This window comes from Aspergillus clavatus, genomic scaffold, assembly GCF_000002715.2.
Source record: "Aspergillus clavatus NRRL 1 1099423829791 genomic scaffold, whole genome shotgun sequence".
Classification (NCBI taxonomy): domain Eukaryota; kingdom Fungi; phylum Ascomycota; class Eurotiomycetes; order Eurotiales; family Aspergillaceae; genus Aspergillus; species Aspergillus clavatus.
In genome coordinates this window covers 2,046,321-2,069,567 of record NW_001517108.1, presented here as the reverse complement: position 1 = coordinate 2,069,567, position 23,247 = coordinate 2,046,321, and the positions used below count along the sequence as shown (strand labels likewise).

At 51.5% G+C, this 23,247-nt stretch overlaps 6 protein-coding genes across 6 annotated transcripts, besides 17 other annotated features; 1 reads left to right on the top strand and 5 right to left on the bottom strand.

Moving 5' to 3' along the window:
* Positions 1–116: 116 nt before the first annotated feature.
* Positions 117–1,511, bottom strand: ACLA_074590 (DUF92 domain-containing protein; the record flags this gene model as incomplete). Its single annotated transcript, XM_001275847.1, has 4 exons — positions 117–461; positions 517–895; positions 982–1,211; positions 1,326–1,511. The coding sequence occupies 4 exons, from the start codon at positions 1,509–1,511 to the stop codon at positions 117–119; spliced, it is 1,140 nt and encodes a 379-aa protein (XP_001275848.1).
* A 699-nt stretch (positions 1,512–2,210) lies between these two features.
* ACLA_074580 (putative pyruvate formate lyase activating enzyme) lies at positions 2,211–3,394 on the bottom strand (the record flags this gene model as incomplete). Its single annotated transcript, XM_001275846.1, has 2 exons — positions 2,211–2,930; positions 2,999–3,394. 2 exons carry the CDS (start codon positions 3,392–3,394, stop codon positions 2,211–2,213), a joined length of 1,116 nt encoding a protein of 371 aa, XP_001275847.1.
* Positions 3,395–4,265: 871 nt separating this feature from the next.
* xlnR (putative C6 transcription factor) lies at positions 4,266–7,246 on the bottom strand (the record flags this gene model as incomplete). The annotated part of the gene is made up of 3 exons (XM_001275845.1): positions 4,266–4,409; positions 4,475–6,786; positions 6,838–7,246. The coding sequence occupies 3 exons, from the start codon at positions 7,244–7,246 to the stop codon at positions 4,266–4,268; spliced, it is 2,865 nt and encodes a 954-aa protein (XP_001275846.1).
* Positions 7,033–7,080: a microsatellite.
* Positions 7,047–7,071: a microsatellite.
* A 135-nt stretch (positions 7,247–7,381) lies between the features above and the next one.
* Positions 7,382–7,420: a microsatellite.
* Positions 7,421–7,836: 416 nt separating this feature from the next.
* Positions 7,837–7,886: a microsatellite.
* Positions 7,840–7,886: a microsatellite.
* Positions 7,841–7,886: a microsatellite.
* Positions 7,887–8,259: 373 nt separating this feature from the next.
* Positions 8,260–8,281: a microsatellite.
* An 880-nt stretch (positions 8,282–9,161) lies between these two features.
* Positions 9,162–9,188: a microsatellite.
* Positions 9,189–9,426: 238 nt separating this feature from the next.
* Positions 9,427–9,450: a microsatellite.
* A 1,337-nt stretch (positions 9,451–10,787) lies between these two features.
* Positions 10,788–10,820: a microsatellite.
* Positions 10,789–10,820: a microsatellite.
* Positions 10,821–10,983: 163 nt separating this feature from the next.
* Positions 10,984–15,178, bottom strand: ACLA_074560 (DNA-directed RNA polymerase; the record flags this gene model as incomplete). Its single annotated transcript, XM_001275844.1, has 2 exons — positions 10,984–14,283; positions 14,351–15,178. The coding sequence occupies 2 exons, from the start codon at positions 15,176–15,178 to the stop codon at positions 10,984–10,986; spliced, it is 4,128 nt and encodes a 1,375-aa protein (XP_001275845.1).
* A 789-nt stretch (positions 15,179–15,967) lies between these two features.
* Positions 15,968–17,078, bottom strand: ACLA_074550 (uncharacterized protein; the record flags this gene model as incomplete). Its single annotated transcript, XM_001275843.1, has 3 exons — positions 15,968–16,189; positions 16,257–16,522; positions 16,610–17,078. 3 exons carry the CDS (start codon positions 17,076–17,078, stop codon positions 15,968–15,970), a joined length of 957 nt encoding a protein of 318 aa, XP_001275844.1.
* A 1,094-nt stretch (positions 17,079–18,172) lies between these two features.
* Positions 18,173–18,210: a microsatellite.
* A 15-nt stretch (positions 18,211–18,225) lies between these two features.
* Positions 18,226–18,249: a microsatellite.
* Positions 18,250–18,447: 198 nt separating this feature from the next.
* Positions 18,448–18,513: a microsatellite.
* Positions 18,454–18,513: a microsatellite.
* Positions 18,514–19,028: 515 nt separating this feature from the next.
* Positions 19,029–19,054: a microsatellite.
* A 224-nt stretch (positions 19,055–19,278) lies between these two features.
* Positions 19,279–19,327: a repeat region.
* A 240-nt stretch (positions 19,328–19,567) lies between these two features.
* Positions 19,568–22,497, top strand: ACLA_074540 (DUF323 domain protein; the record flags this gene model as incomplete). The annotated part of the gene is made up of 7 exons (XM_001275842.1): positions 19,568–19,863; positions 19,941–20,620; positions 20,698–20,913; positions 20,978–21,866; positions 21,922–22,223; positions 22,285–22,366; positions 22,422–22,497. The coding sequence occupies 7 exons, from the start codon at positions 19,568–19,570 to the stop codon at positions 22,495–22,497; spliced, it is 2,541 nt and encodes an 846-aa protein (XP_001275843.1).
* Positions 22,498–23,247: the final 750 nt, after the last annotated feature.

Here is a 23,247-nt window from a genome sequence, read left to right as displayed (position 1 = left end):
GTAGATATCCGCGCTGTGAATGCTGCTTGTTGTGCCCAGAGCCCAAGACTGTCTGGCGCTTGATCACTGTATATATCATGGCAAACAACTTGATAATAAATGTACTGGCGAACCGTCTAGAACGGCCACAACAAACGCCCAACCTCACAGGCCGAAACCTCCCAAGCCCAGCACGCAACACCCATCCCGCCCACGCTCATTAGCGCTGCCATCAGCAGATTCACAGCATTGTTATCCAGTATATCCCACCCGCTCTCAACACGGCGGCTCTCATGATGACCCTCGGTCGTGCGGCCCGGCGACGCTCCCCCCGAAGTCCCCGTAGCCCGGGTGCCCTTCAGCGCCGCCGCGTTCGCTGCCTCCTCGGTATTCCGAAGATGCACACTCCCAGCGTCCCGATGGGCGAAGCCCGAGACGTCCGCGGTGCCGCCAGGCGCAGTGGCCGAGGGATGAACGAGAACCTACAATGGACTCCATCAGCATCCTCCAAACCTCAAATAGGGAAAAGATACATACCTTCTTCCCGCCCGTCCCTTCCACAATCTTCCCCGTACGCTTGTCAACCACACTCGCCTGCAGCAACCCGCCGAGGATACTATCCAGCACACTCCCCAGGGACCCCCAGACGGTCACAAGCAGGACCCAGCCCGCCCGCACCGACAGCGCATACGCATTGCCCCCCGCGGCGGAGAAGCAGAACGGCAGCGCCAGCGCAGACGCCACGGCGACGGTGAACGCGCCCAGCACGCCGGCGGCGAGCCCCGCGGCGGTGACGCCGCCGTTCGTGCCGGGCGGGACGACGCGTAGTGTCGGCGAGGTGATGAGGCGGGGTTTCGAGCGTGAGAGGATGCCCAGTTCCGAGGAGAAGGTGTCGGCGGCGACGGCGGCGTAGTTGCTAACCCCCCCATCGCATGCGCTTGTCAGTTACTGTCGGGAGTCAAGAAATGTTAGGGAACCCGGGGGGCAGGGTGGGACACATACGCTACGATCCCCACGACCAAGACGTCGGCCGCACGGCCCGGGATCGAAAAACAGGGTTCGCTGGTGGTGGTGGAGGCCGGGTCCGAGACGACGAGGGCGCGTGCGTGTGCGAGGATCAGCACGGTCGCGACGAGCGAGTTCGCCAGGACCTGGATGTGGGTTCGTTGGCCCTCGCCGCCTTCGGCGCCGGTGGCGGAGAGGGTGAGGTGGGCTTTGATGTTGTGTTTAACCTGTTTTTTTTTTGTGGAGAGAAGTATTAGCAAGGGGAAAGATAGCAAGCAGTACGAGGCTCGTGGAAAGTAGAAAAAAGCGGTAGATTCTGGCTCTGGGGAAGGACGACCGACCTTGGTAACCTTTGTCCCGCCCAGGTAGAAGACGACGAGCAAGAGAAACGGCGCAGACCAGGGGTGGACTGCGTGTGCAATGGCCGTCAAGGCTGCGACGATGATGCCGAGGGGGGTGAGGGACTTGCGGGACCAGGCGCGGTGGACGAGCGCCAGGATGGCGGGGACGGCGATGATGGGTTTCATGGTTGAGATGAAGAAGACGGAGGAGGAGGAGGAGGTAATGCTAGATTCTGGTCATGGGTGGTAGGGTCATAAGCATCTTTGTGGAGTGTGAGAAGGGAGAAAGACCAAAAAAATAAGGTCTTGATTGAGCTGTCAGATTATATACAGTCAGCTGGCGTCGTCATGCAAACAACTACTGCCAGTCGCCAGTTGGCGGTGACTTCGTATTCACCACTACATGATTAGTGAACCAAGTCATGCAATTCTGTACGGACTACGGACGACGGAGTATATAAGCTAATTTGAATTATATTTATGTATGGACACAATAAGTAATCCCAGCGTTGACTTCATACTAGATGAACCCCAGATAATGTCGGAGTCGAAGCACCATCTCCAAGTGTCCCACGGATAAACAGTAAACACCTGGCGATCGCAAGGCTAATAACCATCCACTAGATATGTACCTTCCAAAATGCCTCGCATGAAATAGTCAGTCTACTCCTGAAACTAGTCCATTTCATCCATGATCTGTTCGCGGGATCTCCATCCAAGCCTTAGGATGGCGCAACTGATTAGCCGGAATGACTGACTCGGGCAGTCTCGCTGTCCCAGCCTGGTTAAACCCGGCTAAATAGTGCCTAACGACCACAATGGAGCCAGACGGTTGACATCTTGACGTCCACTGTGGAAGCACACTGACAAAAAGGCCAAGTTGCCTCAAAGATGGAAGCCCCCCTGTTCATTGACCTCACAGAACCGCCAGAGACCAGCCGCGACTGCGGCATCCTTGACCGAGCTCAGCTCCTCATCTCGCACCGCCCGGTTGATCTCCGCATAGCGGACCTCTGGCTCTCCGCCCTCCTCTCCCTCTGCATGCCGCGTAGCGCGCTTCCTCTTCGTCTTCCCGACATGCGCATCGGGATGATACTGCTCCATGATGTGCACGTAGAGGTCCTGCGAGACATTCTCCGCAAGCCAGCGCATGATCTCACGGCCCTCGTCCTCCTTTCCCGGCATGACCAGATGCCGCAGGAGGACTCCCTTCTTCGCAATCCCATCAGACGTAAAAGACAAGTCTCCGACCTGCCGGTGCATCTCCTTGATGCTCTCCCTGGCGGTTTCCGCGTAGTCGTCCGCCTTGAGCAGCCGTCGCGACGTGCTGCTCTTCCACACCTTGAAGTCGGGTAGGTAGATATCCACCAAACCATCCATGAGCGCCAGCGACTCGAGCGAGTCAAATGACGAGGTATTGTAGATGATCGGGATCTTCAACCCCATGTCCCTAGCCGTTAAGATCGAAAGAGCCACCTGGGGCACCACATGTTCCGGCGTGACGAGGTTGATGTTATGCACGTTCCCCACCTGCTGGAGCTTGATATACCATTCTGCCAGCTCCTCGGGTGTCAAGTCGAAGCCATTCCTCTGATGAGCGATATCCTAGACAGGAAAATGAGGTCAGCGACGCTTAAAACGCACGCACACACTATCAAGATAGTACAACATACATGGTTCTGACAAAACACACACCGCAGATTACACCCGGAGAAAAACACCGAGCCGCTCCCGTGGTATCCCTGTATACACGGCTCCTCCCCGCGGTGCGGCGCAATCACATTGACTTTGACGGTTTCGGCGCCAATCAGGCATACCCCCGTCTCTCTGTACCGGTCGACACCACACCGGCGCGGGCAGAGATTGCAATTCCGGAGATGGTAGTAGGCGAGGGAGCGTTTCTTCGCTGCGTCGACAGACGAAAGAAGTTGGCATCGCGGGATGTAGTCGTCTAGAAGGAACTGCGGGGGGATGCCCAGAAACCGCTTCAGGATGACAGGGGACAGGGGTCGGTGGTGGCGGCAGTGATGGGTGATCAAGGGTCGAATTGATCTGCTGAAGCTACTCATCGTGTAAGCCACTCTTATATTGGATCGTCCATTTCGTCGGGGAGCGTAAGCCTGAAAGACTCAGGATCAAGAAAGAGCCTTTTGGATCTATCTAGTCCGAGAGATAGATGAAGGGAAGATGGAGATTACGATCGTACCTCGGCGGAAGGATAGAAGGCTTATCGATAAGCCGCTTATCTCATCACAGAAGACTGGTTTGTGGGAGGCTTCAGGAGTTTGTTAACATCCTGGAATAGAGCGATCTATCATGGTTCTTATAACCAGATATCTGAGTGTAATGATTCATGAATATGTACTATGGCCGACTGCAGATGATCAATAACCTGGCAATGGCTGCAGGCATTCGTATGTTCAGGGTATGGGGGTCTGCAACAACTCAACTGAGCATGGTAGTGTACAGGAAGATATGAACAACCATCGACAGAAAGCAAAATGAAAGAGAATATACTCATCAGAGCAAAGCCCTCTGATTTCATCAACAGCCCCTTTGAAGCCAGCCGCTTCTTCCACCGGGAGCCGGGAGAGAAAAAAAAAAAAGCCAACAGCTCAACGCTGATCATGACGGATCAAATCCAAACTAACGAGAAAAGAAAAAGCGAAGAAAAAGGGCAAATAAAAGAACTAAGAGAGTCAAAAGCATATAGAAAACGAGGTATAAAATGATATGAAGAAACCCTTAATCCGGTTCTTGTCGCTTCCCTTGAACTCCCAAATCTTCTGGCCACTTGGGCCATGTCCCAATGATAAATAATTTCATGGTATCGCATCACTTCGTCACTGTTGACTACTGTACGCATGGATATCAAAACAAATTTCGAAACAAAAAAAATAGAGCCGAAGCACCGGAACCATATGTACGAATGGTTCATGGTCAAAGCGCGAGACCACTGCCGTCCCCGGTCCAGCGGTAGAGAGCGAGTACTTCCCGTCTGCGTTGCTGCTGTTCGCCAAAGTCCTCGGGAAGGCGCCCACGAACCTGCGCGAGAGCCGAACGCATGACTTTGCGGAACGTTCTCTGTGGGGAGCATTAGCAATGGGTGAGATTCAGCAAAGGTCCGAGACGAAGGAAAGATAACCTACCTGATATTCCGTGTTGAGTGTTACGACGCAAGCTTCATGGGCGCGGACAATGGTCTCGCATGCCCGCACCACACTGGGACTGGCGTCGCCCTGCAGCTTGTCGGCCGTCAAGAGAAGCAGGAAACTACCCTGCAGGAGGTAGATCCCAAAGAAGAATGGCATAAAGCTGAGATCTGGATCGTATTCCAGAATATCCGCAGCGGCCTCGGCAGCGCCAACCGCGTGTCCCATGGCCGCGATGAAGGATTCGGAAGAGATCCAAAGGTCATTGTCGTCTAGTAGGTTGATGGGATCCCATTTACCCGCTAGGAGAATGTGGAGCACGTGCATGATATGGGTTCCGTAGGCCACCACCATCTTGGTGTGCACAATCGACTCGTTCACGCGCGAATCAACAGTGCTGCTGGATCGACCAGAGGGGCTGACGTGGTTGAGATGGGATCCTTCCATGGCGGTATCATTGTCGGCTGCACCGAGCGCCAGACCGCTCGTATACCGCGTCTCAAATTCCTTTAACGTCTGTGCGTAGAGATCAAGCTGGCGCGCAATCTCTAGGACCTGAGCATCGCATTCGGGACTACCCCTGAAGGCAAGGCCGAAGCGAGGATGATTCCGCGCCTGCTGCAGGTCGATAATCTCGCCGAGAATTGTCATCAATGGCAGGAAGTATCCGAACATGCTGTGGCCCGAACACTCCAACGGAGGGCCCGCCTGGCGGTAGCTAGCGCTCGCAAAATCACTGGCCTGCCACAGATCGTCATTCATCGGTTGCAGAAGCCCGTTGCATTCCTTATCCAGCAGTGTTAGGGGCCGATTATAGCAGAGCGCCAAATGGCGGTCCGTCGCATAAAGTAACCACCAGAGGCGTCGACGCTCCTCCCGCTCATCTTCGGTAACGTTGATCACAGTGTTGCCAGGCCCGTGCCCCATCGCCGTGATAAGCGATGGGGAATGGCGGTTGGATGGATCAGCATCCGGATCGTTCTCTCGCTCCCCATCCTGCCGGGTCTGAGAAGTATTCGGCGGCAGTTCGCGGCCGAGTTTTAATTCTCGTGCTAGCGACCATGCCGCAGTCCACCAGCGCATGCTGGCTGCTTTGTATTCGCTGGCCGAGATCACCGTTGCCAGGTGAACATATGTGGCGACATCGTCGACGGCTCCCGTTGCGCTGCTCTGTGCTCCCAATTGGTCCATTGAGACACCAAAGCCACCGAGCGCGATACCGTTAATGACCATATTTGCGGCATAGTTGGGGGAGGTTTCCCCGGGCGCTGGGCCGTGGATGAGCGGCCGCAGCAAACCTACGGTCAGCTCCAGCAGCTTCTGGCAGACCCGGCCGCGTGCCGAGGGGGGAGATGTGAGGAAGGGCGCGTCGCTGGTCTGCGCGGCGACCCAGAGCATACTGGCCAGCAAGCCGGGGCTACACGCTCTGGGTTTCGTCGGATGAAGGAAGGACTGTTTGCGGAAGATGTAGCCGACCACATACGGCGATTGTGGGGAGAGGTGAGACGATGAGGAGCTGGTGAAGTAGACGTCCAGAAGATCGCAGGCGAGAGACTGGGGAATGATGGACGCGATGTGAGGCAAAACGGGATGCAGGACGGGGTATCTCAACGTTGTCGAAAACGAAGCCATGCTGAAAGAAGGAAAGTTTGCAGGAGATGGAGAAGGGAGGGGCAACCAGCCAGGTGACTGTGCTGGCGGGGAAAGCCCGAGGAACGTATTCGGCGGATTCTCTGTCGAGTTGCCGAGTCGAAATTGATTCATTGGGGTGGGGTTGTGCTCCTGTGGGTTCATCAGAGAGTACGCATTTTCATTGTAGCCACCGTTGTATCGCTGGGAAGGGAGAATCGATGGTGGAGATCGAGGATGCGGGTTCGAGGAATGCAGCATGTGCAGGGACTGGAGCTCCGAGACAGGTATTGGGGGCCGATTCGAATCATTCAGACCATTATAGCCGTTCATCGGCAACCCCTCAAGACCACCGCCCATGGGCGGTTGAGAAGGAGATGGCAGATGTTGAGTGTTCGGCATCCCGACCATGCCTGGGCCCTCCGCGTGGGGAAGCTGGGGTTGCGCCGACCCCGACAAATTGCGAGCAGCGTCGAAAGCCGGGTCGTATCGCCCGTTGAGCTCCTGTCGCCGATCCGGAGGCGAGTGTCCTCCGACCATTGTACCGCTGTCCTTGCCCGGGTTCTCGTTCGGCTGGCCTGGGGTCGCGGTGGCGGCAGCAGCAGCAGCAGCGAGGTCCTTCTTGGAAGCCTTTCCCCGCTTTTTACGTTCTCGAGCGTATTCGCACGTCAATCCGAATTCTGTGTTCAAGGTCAGTACGACTGAGGAGGAAAAGTGTGTTTGGGAAATACCGATGCAATGAGCGCACGGGTTCTGGCCGTCGCATCGAGTGCGCAGCTGATTGCACTGATCGCAGGCGCGACTGATCCTTCGTCGGACGGGAGCCGAGGAGGAGTTTTTACGGATGGCGGAACGAGCCTCGGCGAGAGGATCGCGTTGCGCTGGATTCTTGAAGCCGGGGAGGGAGTTGTTGCTATTGCTGTTGGGGTGGTGGTTATTATTATGATGATTATGATGATTATGATTATGATGATCGAAATCATATGGATCCTTGGATTTGCTCATGGGGTCGCTTGGGCCACTCGCTGCAGTAGCTGTTGTATCACCGGCTGCAGCTTCTCGCGACAGCTGCAGCTGCTCAAGCGCATACTGTGAGCCCTCGGCCAGGGTATCAAGCCCGGGGGTCTGAGACTGTGCCATTCGATTCGAAGATAATCCGGAAGAGAAAGGAGGATAGGAAGGGGCGAAATGTTGGACTGAGGTAGTTGACATCCTCACGAGAAGGGGAGGGGAGAAGCGAGAAAGCGACAAACCTACCCAGACATGAAGCAAGCCGAGACCGAGACCGAGACTGAGACTGAGATAGAGACAGAGGGAGGGAGAAAGTGAGAGAGTGGAAGTGAGAGGGCGCAGCCAACCGGGGGAGATGTGGAGAAATTTAAGGGCCCCAAAGGCCCCAAACGTCGTGGACGGGGAACGGAAAATAGCGTGATGGCTGTTAAAGAACTGGGGAGATCTTTTTTTTTTTTGAAAGGTCGATCGGCAAGATCACCTCTATATTTGATAACTTGAACTAGAGCAGGCAGACTGGCCTCGAATAAGCCGACAGGATAGATGATGTGTCGGGTAGTTAGTTGGTGAAGATGAAGAAAGTCGCGCGGGGAAAGGAAGGAGGTAGATGGAGAAAATGGAGTAAGAGTAGTAGTCGAGATAATCAAGGGCTCAGGATGATTACTGTGTATGATCCAATCAATGCCGAAAGACCAGCGAGCAAAAGAGGTTGGCCTAGGAGTAGAGAGAGAGAAGAGAGAGAGTAGAGAGAAAGAAAGAGAGAGAGAGAAGTCTGGGATGGAAAACTGGGGATAGCGACGAATCGAGTATGGACTATGAGTAACCAAGTTTGGTGGTCTCTGTTTTCCTGTTTCTCTGTCTCTCTCTCTCTTCTTTCGGACTGTCTATCTACTACAGTACTAACTTCTAGTTACTCAATCAAAAGAATTGAAAGAAAAAGAAAAAAGAAAAAAAGAAAAAAAGAGGACTTGGAGTGTTCGGCAGTGGGGGAAAAGGAACGTGGAGTTCGGGCCTATCACTATGATTCCGTATCCATATGAGGCGTTAGTAGTGCTAGGATGATAGTCATGAAACGAGAATTAGAGAGTACAGAGAGACACTTGAAAGAGGAGGGAAAGCTGAAGATCCGGAGACAGCTAGTCTAGTAGTAGTAGTAGTAGTAGTCTCTTATAGTAAGTAGTAAAGTACCTAGAGAATCTCAAGGCTTCACTACTCGTTATACTGATACTAGTGAACTAACCACACCGGCCAGAAGGAAAAACTTTCCAACTAAACTAAAAGGCGGGGAAGCCAGAGACAGTAGTGACTAGTGAGTAGTCAGTAGATACAAAAAAAAAAAAAAATTTCATCTAGTCTACCAGAGATAGTATTTTATGGTCCTGTGGTCAATGGGACCGGACGGTCATCCGGATCGTCACATTGAGATTCTAATTTTCCTCTCAGATCATCACAGAGGAAATATTGATTTACTTCGTATATTATTCCACGCAAACTCGGAGGAGATGATTACACTACTTCAACAGCCAAAAGCTCAAAAGCCTAAAGGTCCAAGACCTAGCCCCTCTGAGCCCAGGACTCCGTAACCCGGATTCTTCCCCAAGCGTTCCCGGTCAACGAACTTTTGTATCGGGCGATCAGAGCGCAGAAAGAGAGAGATGGGGGCTGGCCCGAAGGATGAGGAGGAAATGAGCCAGGACTCCCGATTCCAAGTCTATCAACTCGGTAGGAATCAGTCAGCATTTTGAGTCCTTCAGGTTCCCCCGGGTCAGTCCAAACGTCCCAAGCACCACAGTCCCCTTCCGTAGAGCTAACCCCAATCCAGCAGCTGAGTGTTCAAAAGGGCGTCCATCCAGACCGCCTGTGTATTCTCCAGACTTTCGCTTACGAGGCCGAGGCACCTACTCTGTAATTGGAATGTCCCCTGTCAATCGCTCGAGCAGATCAGAACAGAAGACCCTGCTGTCCGGAGAACCCTGCCAGAAACTTACTACGGTAGGGCCCTGGGGTCTTAATCAATAATCGTCGAGACAGTCGGCCTCGACAGAAAAGAAAAAAAAAAAAAAAAGAAAAAGTCCCCTGCAAGCCCGTTTCACCATTCTGGCCAGTGGCCACCAAGTACCACTACCAACCCCCAAGAAATCTTGCCCTTTACCAACTACGTACAACCGATAGGGCACTAGTCAGTTAAGCGAACGGGGTCTTCCGTGCATAACAAGACCGCGGGTAACTCATTATCCAGACGGAGGAGAACATCCATCATCCATCAGTCCATCATTACGCCATAGCTTTAGTATACGCCATCAAACAGATTTTTTTTTTTTTTTTTTTTTTTTCCCCTCGAAAGCCAACTTGCCAACTAGGCTTGTCTTTTCATCGCCGAGGCAGAGTGAAGTCAGTGAACCATGAAGTACCATGGATTTGGTGGTGACTGGGCTACTTACTATGTACTCAATCTATACAGAGCATCGAGGTCTGCGCAGTTCCTTTACCCTTCCTGGGTCCTAAATACCAGGGATGGAGTAGGTAGATACTTCGTCGTCTCCTCGAGAAGCCACGACCAGCGCCTCCTCCAAGTCAAAGAATTCTAATAATTAATCTCTTCGCGACTCGCTCGAGCCATAGGCTTGCCCCTCCATTTTGTCATTCATCTTACTTTCCCCCCCCAAAATCGAATTATGCTTTCCACATTCCAATCCTCAACAGCTAACCCATCAGGCACATGCATGATGCAAAAAGTGCCGTACCGCCAGGAAACCCACAGGTGAGGTGGCGGTTGTATTTTGCCTAAATAACCCCAGTTCTGCCAAGACGAAGGAGTCAAGGAGTCAAGGACACGACAGTCGACACCCTCGACCTACATAAATCAAACCACCGTCCTCACCATCCCCAGATCAGACGCCCTTGGTCTACGTCTACAGAGTAGAAGAAGACAGACTATATTGCCTGATGCGATTTCCGATCTGGCGCATGGTTTCCCCCCTTGTCCCGTAAACTCAATCGGGGAGCGAGCGAGCGCCCCTCCACTATACCCCGTACAGATCGACGTTGGACGCGGGTCAACGGCTTCTTTCGACTCATTCTGTGTGTGCAACGGGGTTCTCTGTCGATAGTGTGTGTTTGTGTATGTAGACCCGCTTGGTCGGCTTGAGGAGAGTATCCGGATCATACTATCGAAAGGACTGCCTCTACACAGCCTCGCGAATAAGGCTCATGATCCCACCAGATGATCTGGACGCTCTCGTTTGTTCCGGATCCCAGTCCACGGAGATGAGCTCGGACTAGCCAACATATAAAGGAGACATCACCACTCCAATCAAACCCAGGCCGGACTCAGAGAGATGGTGGCGGTTGCATTCTGCCTAAATAGCCCCGGCCCTGCCAAGGCTGGACGCACAGCAGCATCCCCAGAGTATGACCTCGATGGCAAGTCATTGAATGGATAAGAGGCAAAAAAAAGGAGGGGAAAAAAAATATTTATATGTATATACATGGCTTTTTATATCATACTGTACATGATGCCGTCATAATGCCGCCTCGTAGAGAAAGAAGTGCAAAACATCCCAAAAAGAAAAATGATACACGAAGAGGAGAACTGGAAGCCAACACATTAATATACATCGGGATATCACAACCGAACAAGGCCAAATTTCAAGATATGCAGGGGCAAATCAGAAACAGAAAAAAAAGAAAAGAAAAGAAAAGAGCACCGCCAAAGAAGCGATGGAGAGATTAACCTTCTCGAATCCCGCGCTGGGGCGATTGTTGTGCCACCCATCCCAAAAGAATACAGTAAATAAACACCGCGACCGAGTTACTCCGTAATGCGGGAATCAATCCTGGCAGCCCTTCGAGCTCAATCCGATGGCTTACGAGAAGAAGTACTTGCTGTCCCGAATGCGAGTCAGATCCCAGGCGCCCTTGGTAGGAACCTCACGGAACCGCAGGGGAAGCCAGAGCCACACGTAGTTTCGCGCCGGCTTCTTCTTCGCAGCGCCATCCTGGGCATCCATGGCCTCGTCGTCGAGCTCGGCGGCAGGGGCCTTGTCCGTCTCGCCGGTCTTCGGCTCCAGGTCCTGGAAATCCGAAAACAGTGACTCGATCGCTGGGTCCGATGTGTCGATGCCCAGACCCGGCATCTTCCGCTCCGCCGCAGCCAGATCCTCCGGGATATGTCCGACGGCGGCCTCACCGAGGGTGCTCGCAATTGCCAGATCTTCGTCGGTACCACCAAGCTTCTCGAATACACTGCACGCAGTGACCATGGCGCGTCCTTGCGCTTGCAGCTCTGGATCATCCGATCTCAAAAGCTGTTGCCGTTTGTACTCCTCCAGGAGCTCCTGCAGCTTGCCGGCTCTCTTCTTCTCGGTTCTCCGCAGGGACCGGATTGCTCGCCCGATCTTCGTGCCGACATCGACCTTCGCAAGGAACAGGTTCTGGCCGTAACGGACTTGGAATTCGGAGGCAAGTCGCTTGATAATGTCGTCCGAGTGCATCCGAACGAATGCCTCCCGGAGAATGTCATTCATCAAATCGACATCACAAGCATGCGTCCAGAACGAATCGTGAACCGCCGAGAAAGTCAAACCAGCCCGGCTGCAAGCATTGGCAGACAGAATCATGTGCGTTGCGTCGAGGGAATGGATGAAATTGGGTGGGAAAGCCTGCAGCTGCTTGCGCTTGGAGACGACGTCCTCGGAGTTGGTGTCGACGATACTGAGATCTTGGAGGGTGGTCTGAATGCGCCGAGCCTTCCGGACACGATAAGGCTGCACGACAGGCAACCCAAGAGGGGTGGTCCAGATAACGGTGGATCTGAACTTCTCGGAAGGATCCTTGACCTTGGTAGTTGTGGTTTCCTTGGAAGGTGTAAGGGCATCCTTCGCGATTTGTTCAATCTGCTCCGGCGCCAGGGATGTGGTAATACGACTTGCGCAGTCTCCGAGCCAATGCTGGATCTCGTGTGCACCATTAAACATCGAGCCCAGCGCCTCGAAAATCTTGCGAGCAATGTACAGAGCACCTTGCTTCTTATCTTCGTAAGACAGCTCCGGATAGTGGTCGATCAGCTGCTTACGAACTTGTCTCATAGCGCCCATAAAGGTGACACCGTAGACGTTAGTCATGACCGTCTGCTTGACGATCTTTCTCGTGATTTTTCCCTCAAGGATCTTGGCGGTGGAATTGCCTTGAGCAGCATCGCGTGCAACCGCCTTCTTGACGAATTCGGCAACACCAGTGTAGACATCGGATGGGCGGTCAGAGGGTTCGAGGTTGACCTGCTGAGCACCAATGCTATCTCCTCCAAGCGCTGCATAATGCTGCAATCCGTTACAAGAACCGTCCTGATGAATGGGAAGGCGGGAAGGATACTGAGTGGGGTCGGGGTGACGAAGAGCGTTTCTCAGTTCACAGCAAGCAGCCAGACACTGCCAGGGATCTTCTGCCTTGAGCCACCAGCGTTTTCCATGAAGACCCTTGTCGGCCGAGTCGAGCACATCGTCCAGATGATCCATAGCGAACTGCTCGCGCTCAGAAAGGCTGGCCTTGTCAAAACCAGACAGGTTGGCAATCTGGATCTTCAGCCATTTGAGACCGCTGGCACCCAGCGGCTTGGCCTCACTGAAGAGGAGAAGGCCTCTAGAGTTGTCCGCACCCATCTGGTTGAGGTACGGTGGAAGGGGATAAGCACGGCCACGGAAGTCCATGTTGTGAGGGAGGTAGAAGGTTGAATTCCTGTAAGCACGAGCGAGTTCCATTTGGAAGTTTTGGAAACAACGCATCGAGTGCAACCCGGATCTCCTGTTTTCAATATCACGAACCAGCACATCCCACTCCTTCTCCGCCTCATATCCCGCTTCCGGAGCCGGCTTGGGCGGAAGGGGCAGATCGGGTTCCAAAGGCGCAATATTCGCAGTTGCCTCTCCAGAATTCCAGGCCTCAAGCATGACATTCAGGACGTCGCGATTGACAACCCACCCAGTGCTACCAAGGTTGTCCAGACCACGACGGATCTCCTCGAGACCGTTGTTTTCCAAAGCGGTCTTGATATATGTAGGCTGGAGACTCTCACCAGGTGTCGTACGCACAAGATCGGATTGGTACAGCAGAAAGCCTCCGTCCTTTGAGCCCTTCCATGGCCGGGGCTTGCAGACCATGGGGAGATGCCGACCCAATAGATCAGCAGTGGGCTCCTTGGCGATAATCTTGACAATGGCTGGGTGCAGGTGAAGGTAGCCTGTGCGTCTTCCCCATGTGATCTGGTACGCATGCTGGAATGCAGGCTGCATTGTAACCATCTTCTTCTTGTTTTCGGGATCCTCCATGGTGACCGGTGCCTTGCCAACTTCGAACAACAAGCTCATCAGCACAGCTCCAACCTTTGCAATCACTCGCGGTGGCCACACAATGGTGGAATCCTCTTGCTGCATCTTGTAGACCATGGCTTGCCACCGTGTCCGGCCATCCTTTTGCCTGCGCTGAGCAAGCATTTCTTTCAGTGCTTTGGCTCGTCGAGCATCGGCACCAGCCTGTTTCTTCAAGGCAGCCTCGGCGATCAACTCATCCTGAAGATCTTTCCCAATTGTTGAAACAACCGCGGACACCTTCAGTCCCTTCTCCATACCACCCCTGCTGAAAGTAGACATGACAGCGAGAATGGTGAGTGCAGCCAAGGTGTCCGTATCAAGGCTTCGTAGATATACACCATATTCGCAGCGCCCTTTCTGGTCACGGGTTCGAATAGGGTTGGCCTCGGCTTCAGCCACGAGATCAAGCTCCTCCTTAATCCTAGCAACGAGGCTAGAGTGCCACTGATTCATGACTGAGCCCAGTTTCTTCCCACCAGCCGTAACATCAAGTCCCATTTTCTGTCTATCATCGAATTCTTGCCTCCATCGGTCCATCGCCGAGCGAATCGAGTCGGATTCCAGTTGTCGCTGTCTGAGCTCATCGTATACCGCTTTCTGCTCCGGATCTGTCGGTATTGCAGAACTGGATTCGTTCAGAAACAGAGAAAGGGACTGCTTCAACGATGAAAGTCCGAGACCCTTCTGCTCAACAGGTCTAACATCAGCCATGACATCAGCTTGCGGGCTCACAGTGGAATCGAGTGCGGTTTCAGATCCCATGCTGCCAATGGCAACGCGCTGGAGATCCGACGAGCAAATCTAGTAAAACGACAACTTTAGCAACGGACACTTTGAAAAGCAAGGGTAAGAAGAGCAAAAGACAAACCTCTGAGAGCTCTCCAAGTTCTAACTCTGAGAGAACAGGAACTGCCAGAACCTCCTCTTCGACATTATCCTTCTTGGCAAACTGCCAGTAGCGCCGTACTGCTCTGTCCCGCTTTGAGCCATGAAGCATACGCAGCGCCATACGGATCATAATTGCGTATGTCGTCGCGTCAGGTTTTACACCTCCATTCGGCATGTCGAGCTCAAACCACCTTTGCATGGGCAGCACCATACTTTGCTGCCTTGTCACAATCATATGCGATACCATTTTCTCAAGGTAGCGATTGTGAAGTGCCAGATATTCAGGCGAACCGATGGGGTAATGTTGTCCCAGCCGGTTAACGAGCGTCGCTGCTCGATCGAACCTCCCGACCTTCAACGAGATGTCCAGGTTGGCCAGCATCTCATCCTCATCACCGCCGATTCCTCTAACTTTGCGAAGTACTTTAGGCTTTGTTTGGAGGGAGTCGCCCATGATGATCAGCGACGACGGGTCGAGCTCTTGCGAAGGAAGCGTGGGGAATAAATGAGACCATTGCTGTGACGGGTCGTAGTAATGTTCGGGTGCGTAGGAGGTGTCGTCGAAGGATACATATGACCCTTGCTCGATTGCGGATTGATCAGCGGCAGTGGCGAGAGTTCGGTTGGCTTGAAAAGAGGGTCGACGGAATCTTTCCTGTGAAGAATTGGCGGACGAGTTTGCTAGTGATACCGATCTGCTGGAATGAGCATGGAATCTCAACGCTGTCAAAGAGGGCAAGACGCGATGCCCATGCGACTGCCGCAGCAGGAGAATGGCATTCTTCTGACGAGCGACTCGAGACAACATGATGCACAACACCGCTAACAAACAGACAATGCAACGGAATTAAAATGAGATAGGATGAAATGAAGAAAAGATTAGTGGCAAGTTTATCGCTTCGAAATCATTAGATGCGGAAAAAGGATCGAAACGAAAAACGAGGGATATCAGTAGAAGGCGAGTCTATCAGACGGAAGGAGCAATCCAGACTGATAAGCCGTCCTGCAGCCCTCCACAAATTATTAGGAAGAATGACAGAAAGGAGGATCTAAGAGAGAGAGAGAGAAAACAGGAGGATGGAAAAATTGCAATGCAGCAGAATTGAACTGATCTCGGCGTCCAGGAACGCGGATCCCGGAGAAAAGAAAATACTACTATTCCCTCTTTGGTTGGTCAACGGTCTGATAAGGCACGTGAGATCACGCGACTCCATCTTCTAGCGGTTTTCTACGGTTATCGGATTGGTCAGATCACCCTTCTGGTGGCAAATACTAGTTGGATGAATGCTCAATTCGATGTATTTCTTTGAAGACACTATGGATAGGTAGGCAAGTTACTACTAGGCACCCTGTATAGAGAGAACTTACGTCGAACTCAGAGAAGAGAGTGGTGGACACTGTTCAGTTACTGAAGGCATGGTTCCTAAGGTTTCGATAATACTCAACGGATTGCATGATATATACACTGGTCCTCCACGGTTCAGAAGAACATGGTCAAAGTACAATTGGCATGTCTATGTTCTACAAAGTGATATTGACATCATGACAATTCGTCGTTGATTCAGGGATCTCTGTCTAAAAAGGGAAAGAAAAAAAATTACCCTTGTGTGTCATTCTCGACGGCACCAGACTGCTCCTTCTGCCTCTTCCGATTCTGCTTCATCGCCCAACCAGTCATCTCGGGTCGAGCTGGATCAATACGTGGTGCGCTCATTTTGTCAAGATAATCTTCGCTGTCGATGGCAGCCTCGAGCTGCGGGACATTCTCCATATCCTGCTGAATCATATAGCCCTCGTATGTTTCCCAAGCTTCTTCGGTCTGGTGTAAAAGAGGACATGTCAGTAAGGCAACCCTGAATAACAGACAGAGCAAAGAGAGAACCGACCTCTGCATCCACCCATTCATATGAAGTCCACTTCTCATCTTGCATTTTCTTGAGAAGTTCCAGGTTGCCCGCAACCATGGCAGCCTCTGCATCTTCGGCGGCCTTGACCTTCACATCGATCGCACGAGCTTCGGTCTGCTGCTCTTCCTCACCTTCCTTCCGGGCCTTCCCCCTCCCCTTGGTAGGTATCTCATCCAACGCGTCAACATGGTGGAGCTGCGGATGCATCTGAACAACTGCAGAAACCGGCGAAAGATGTAAATTTTCTGTAAACCACAACCCCAGGTCAGCAAACCTTCCCAATTGTCATTGCATATCACCTCCGGAAAGGAGAAAAGCGGGAGACCACTCACGTCCACGGAAGGCAGCAAGCATGTATACCGGATCCCCATCCTCAGGACCCTTAATCCGACCTCCCAGCGTCTGCACCCGCAAGATATCCGACCCGTCCTTACCCTCCATCCCGCCCATTTCGACATCCCCAGCGCCCTCCATCTTCACCTTGCCACCGCTCGAGGTGCCCGAGCTGAACCCCCCAGCCAGCCCATATGCGCCCCCTTCCCGCGCGCTGCGGCTTCTCTTGACGGCATCCCCATACCGCAAGCCTTTACTGACATCGTAGTTCACGCGCGTTTGGATGGGCACGTCGACCTCGACGAGCCCGGTCTTCGGTTTTAAGCGGAACGATGTGGGTTTTTGGTCGTGGCCCTCGTCGTAGGGGAGTTCAGCTGATCGGTCGAGATATTGAAGAACGAACCGAGAGATTTCGGAATCGGTGAGGTATACATCGTAGGATGCGATGACGGGATCCGAATCGTCCATGAGGGGTGGAACTTGCAGTGATCTGCAATTTAAGGGTGTGTCTGAGGGTGCGGATGGCCGAAAACCCGACAATTGCGGACAGAAGGGCTAGGAGCAAAAGATACGAGGAAACCCAACTCCTCAGAGTCCTTTACTTTTTCGTAGCCTGAGGCTTTCTCGCCTGCTCAACAAGCTGGCAGAGTAATTACGGCGATATGCGGCAGAAATTAATTTTTGATGGCCCACCGCCTACTATCCCAGTCTACTCCGTACAGAAGAAGATCGGCCGGATTGATAAGGGCGGGCGGGAAAGATATGGGACTGGTCACTGGACTAATGTACTCTTTTTGAGCTGAGATCCTGAAGACGCTTCCAGATCGAACATCAGCATAACAGCTTGACAGATTCCTGAAGGGGTGAAAGGACCATCAAGCATAGACGAGGGCTCGAGATACGGGTCCTTGCAAATTGCAATTCAGGTGGAGAGCCCAACACAAGAATCATACCACTAGACCATATTATTCGGCGCTGACTCGGTGTGGGTGGCACATTCCTTAGAGACAAGAACTTATATAAGCTTTGCAGAGCTCAACACTTTATAGAAGGAAGGCTATGGCAAGGATGAACAGCCAGTCATCCATGAAGTTCTACACATCGGATGCAATTGACATTGACCACATTGATTGAGCAACAAGCATAGACAAATTCTGTAATAGTGGGATGAAACCTATCTAACCTACAAACCTGAGAGTTGAGATCATATCATCCCATAGATAGAGCACAACAGGATGAGGCTGATTGCAGCCACTGTAGTCTTCAATCCTGCATGTTATTATCTGGCCAGATGGAAATGGCTGTTTGAGTAAGAACTTTCTCGAATGCTGACATCGCGATTGTTTCTATATGTGGACTCGAACATGAATACGACGACTAGAAGCATTATTAGTGCGGTAACGACTACATAGTGCTCCGTGCAGGGTAGCTGATAGGTACTACTACTAGTGCACTAAGTAAGGAGATAACACGCTGATATCTGAGAATTGGGAAATTAGTACTCTGTACTCCGTAATCATTTCGAGAGAATCGAACCACATCTTGACTTCTTTCCAAACAGTTAGTAGTAGTACCTATTAGTAGTTAGTACCTTTAGTAGATCTTAGGTAGATTGTGACTCGTGACTCGTGACTCGTGAGGGATATACACAGTACAGATATGCAAAGTACGCAAACCAGACAAACCAGCAAAACAAGAAAGTCAGACCGACAAACACCACAAACAGATGCAAACTCGGACGTTCAGACATGCATTATTAATAGTATTGTTATTATCATTATTACCATTTTTGTCCGCCAAATCCCGGTCCGAGGAGCTTCCAGTCCGTGCTCGGATCATAGCAATAATAATAATAATAATAATAATAATAATAATAATAATAATAATAATAATAGTAATAATACGGAGTATGGTTCCGTAGCAGCATGATACTACTAGGTAATCAATCACTAATCACTTTCTCAAGAACCAATCCTGACCATATGCACATGCGGTGTTGTAACTTGTGTGAGACTTGAGGAAGTAGGATTCCACTTACGGATCGGACAGAACTCAGCTATGGAGTATGGAGCATCCGATCCGTGCTCCATATACATAGCAAGAAACAACCTAACACACTCTAACTTCTGACTTGCATCAAATCCAGTCTGTAGTAATCCTGCAGAGTGGGATATCATACAGTAAGGGTAGCAAATTAGCAATATTGGCGTCGACGTCACACCCAGTCATCGTGTACGGCTTCATTGATCCACATCCCACATCCAATCTGATATTATCATATTCCACCTCACAATCTTCGCCTCTGGCGGCTGTCTTGGTATTATCCATGTTCTTACTGCTTAGTCGTCCGCTCCGTACTAGGGACACTATGCCAGGGATAGTGTGGGGTGTTTGCATTCATCCAGCTCTTCTCCTCGTCTCTCTGGCTTCTCTCTGGCTTCTCTTCTCTCATGCTTCCTCTGGACTAGCCTGAAGTGTATTAAACCAGGAACAGCCTATCGTATTCTCAATTACCAGCATGATCAGGATATGATGATGGATCTCCGAGATGCTTACACTCCTCTCAAAGCAACTCGAAGGACGGAAATGGAGCTTGACAGCCTGGCCCAGGAAGCTGCTCTCTTTCCCTCACAGATCACCGTATTTTAGGGATCAGGAGATTCCACATTCCTCTTTTCTCTTCTTTTCTCCCCCCCCCCCTTCTGCTCTTCTCCCCTGTTCCAGTGACTCTCGATTTCAGGTTTTGTTCGAGTTGTGTATTGAGTCTATTCATGCATTCCCCTCCATTACCCCTCACTGCAATTGTCCCTTGAACCCATACCGTGGCCTGTCTATATCATATAGGCACTATTCTACACCTGATATATCCCGAATAGACCATTTCTTCCTGACTTCTTTCTCTTTCTTCTTGTTGTCCTCCTATCGAGCCCCCGATTTAGCCCATCTACACCAAGACCATGTCTCCCTTGGCATTCCCTACGAAAGAGGTCGACATTGTCGATATACATGAGAATGACGTGGAATACTCCCTCGTAAACGAAATCCGCAAGGGTCTGAACCCCGCGGAGGGGCAGAGGCGATCCCTGCCAACCATGTTGCTCTATGATGCACAGGGACTCAAGCTCTTCGAGGAGATCACCTACGTGGATGAGTACTACCTGACAAATGCCGAGATCGAGGTTTTGAAGGATAACTCGAAGAGAATCGTGGAGCAGATTCCAGATAATGCACAATTGCTGGAATTGGGCAGTGGGTATGTCTGACTCGAAGGAGTCCCCAGAAGCATCCCTCACCCGTGATTGCCGCGGATTACCAACTAAACTCATATAGAAATCTCCGGAAGATTGAGATTCTTCTCAAAGAGTTCGAACGCACAGGAAAGCATGTCGATTATTACGCGCTAGATCTGTCCCTATCTGAATTGCAGCGAACCTTCGCGGAAGTATCGCTTGACGATTACACCCATGTCGATTTCCACGGTCTCCACGGAACCTATGATGATGCTCTTGGTTGGCTGAGCAACCCAGACAACCGACAGCGCCCAACAGTGGTCATGTCCATGGGGTCATCCATTGGAAACTTTAGCCGTCCAGGTGCGGCAGAGTTCCTCTCTGGCTTTGCTAAGCTGCTCGGACCATCCGATCTGATGATCATCGGGCTGGATGCATGCACGGACCCGGACAAAGTGTACAGAGCGTATAATGATTCGAAAGGCATCACCCAGAGGTTCTATGAGAATGGACTCGTCCATGCAAATGCTGTCTTAGGGTATGAAGCCTTCAAGGCTTCTGAATGGGAAGTGGTGACTGATTACGATGTTATCGGAGGGCAACATCGGGCCTTCTACTCACCCAAGCAGGATGTGACGATAGAGGGGGTATCTCTTCGGAAAGGTGAACAGCTCGTGTTTGAAGAGGCAACTAAGTATGGCCCCGAAGAGCGAGAGCAATTGTGGCGGGATGCAAACTTGTTCCACTGCGCGGAGCTTGGCAACGCTTCGGGAGACTATCGTAAGTCGATCACCTCGCTTGTCATTCATCATCATTACCCGGAATTGTAAGCTGACCGAAGTCTTATCTGTGACCAGACATCCATCTTTTATCATCGACTTACCTCAACCTTCCCACTCGACCGTCCGAATATGCTGCCAGCCCAGTTCCGAGTCTGAAAGAGTTCCGCTCATTATGGACTGCGTGGGATGCTGTCACAAAGGCCATGGTGCCGCGGGAAGAACTTCTTGCCAAGCCTATCAAGCTTCGGAACGCTTTGGTCTTCTACCTTGGACATATCCCCAATTTCATGGGTCAGTAGTACCTTCTAATACCGGCGTGCCGTGGGGTGTGGTTCGATACTAATACCGTGGACAGATATTCATCTCACCCGAGCATTTGGTGGTTGTCCGACTGAGCCAAAGGAGTATCGCTTAATCTTCGAACGTGGAATTGATCCAGACGTAGACAACCCCGAACAGTGCCACTCTCACAGTGAAATTCCTGACGAGTGGCCTCGGCTGAGTGAGATTCTGGAATATCAGGATAAGGTCAGAATTAGAGTCGAATCCGTCTTGCAGAGAGACGATATCGCACACAACCGATGCCTGGGTGAGGCACTTTGGATTGCTTTCGAGCACGAAGCAATGCATCTTGAGACCTTCCTCTACATGCTTCTTCAAAGCGAGAAGACTCTTCCTCCACCGACTGTTCCCAGACCGGACTTTGAGGAGTTATCACAAAAGGCTAAAGCGAACGCGAAGCCGAACGAATGGTTCACCATCCCTGCACAGACAGTGACCCTTGGACTCGATGATGCAGACGAAAATTCCCTCCCTACTGCGTCCTTTGGATGGGACAATGAGAAACCTCAGCGTAGTGTCAGTGTCCCGGCCTTTGAAGCGCAAGCTCGTCCGATAACAAATGGCGAGTATGCCAAGTACTTGCAAGCGACTCGTCAGCGACTCAGACCTGCGTCCTGGGCCCTGGCCCATTCCGACGAGGATTATCCGATTAGCAAGGGGGTAACTCAAGAAAGCGCTAACGCCACGGCAGACTTCCTGGCAAACTTTGCTGTCCGAACAGTCTTTGGTTCGATACCACTTCAATTTGCGGAGGATTGGCCAGTCATGGCTTCCTACGACGAACTATCTCAATATGCCGAGTGGATGGGTTGCAGGATACCCACATATGAGGAAGTGAAGAGTATCTATAGCTACTCTGCACGGTTGAGAAAGTTGAGCCAAGATGAGGCACATCGTACTGGGTGGGTATTTCCCAGTTTACTCAATTGCTGGGCATTTAATCTAATTCTGATGCAGAAATGGAGTCAATGGTACCACCAACGGTTCGTCAAGCAATGGACACTCAAAATCCATTTCCAGCAAGCCTCGTACACCGGGCCATCAGCCAGTGCAGCCGCCTTCCCGGGACAGCATGCCGGTCTTTGTTGACCTCGACGGTTGCAACGTCGGCTTCAAGTCCTGGCACCCTACCCCAGTTACGCCAAACGGTGATCGACTCGCTGGTCAAGGCGAAATGGGAGGCGTTTGGGAATGGACTAGCACCCCATTAGCCCCGCATGAGGGTTTCCAAGCCATGGACATCTATCCAGGCTATACTGGTACGTCACTGATACTTTCAAAGCCAACCTATGCCCCTGCTGATTGGCAAAAAAAAAACAGCGGATTTCTTTGACGGAAAACACAACATCGTCCTCGGCGGCTCCTGGGCAACGCATCCTAGAATCGCCGGCCGTACGACACTGTAAGTGGCCCATATCGATGTGTTGATTAATTGATTATGGAGTATGTGCTGATAGTCTTGGAAGTGTCAACTGGTACCAGCACAACTACCTTTACACCTGGGCAGGCGCACGCCTAGCTCGCAATCTTTAAACGGGGGCCTCCCACCGACGTGAGATAATAGATGATTGAACCTTGGGGACGCCACGAAACAGGGTGAACAGGTCATGGCCTGAGCCAACTGTACTAGCACAGCATTGTGATAACGAAAATCCAAATCATTTGCTGGAGGACGCTCGCGCAGCGCGAACCTGGCCACTCCTACGCTGGACAAATCTATTCATACGTTCCTGTACTCGTAGACTCATCCTTCCTCATCTGGCTTCTCGAAAAAAGGGTGTACTACACCTGTCCATATCATGGGGATATCCGGGTATCCATATCTATATCGACGAATCAAAGTTGCAACCTGCATCGCCCTCGTTGTATTGCTAGAACAAGCCATGAAAGCCATAAGTCTTTCGCTTTGAGCTCCCAGCCTAAATCGTCCGAGGCCCTGTGTTCCCCTATTTTTTCTGTTGTATTGTTCTTGCACGAGTACGCGCCAGCCATAGTACTTATGTATACCTAGAGGGTGAAACTGAGCTATGAATGTTGAAATTCTTTGTTATTTTTCTCTGGAAAAGGATGGCAAGTACTCCCGTAGGAACTATGCAATTGGTTCATTCGCTCATATACAATAACCCTGCAATCTTGTGGCTATCAAGTAGGTAAGTGGCCACTGTATCATCATCTAGTACTAAATAATGCAAATGACAGGGAAGACGTGTGACTGTGATCGTATCTCGGAATAGGGCATTTATTCGTCATCAGAAAAAGGGGGGGGGAAAAAAAGAAAAAGGC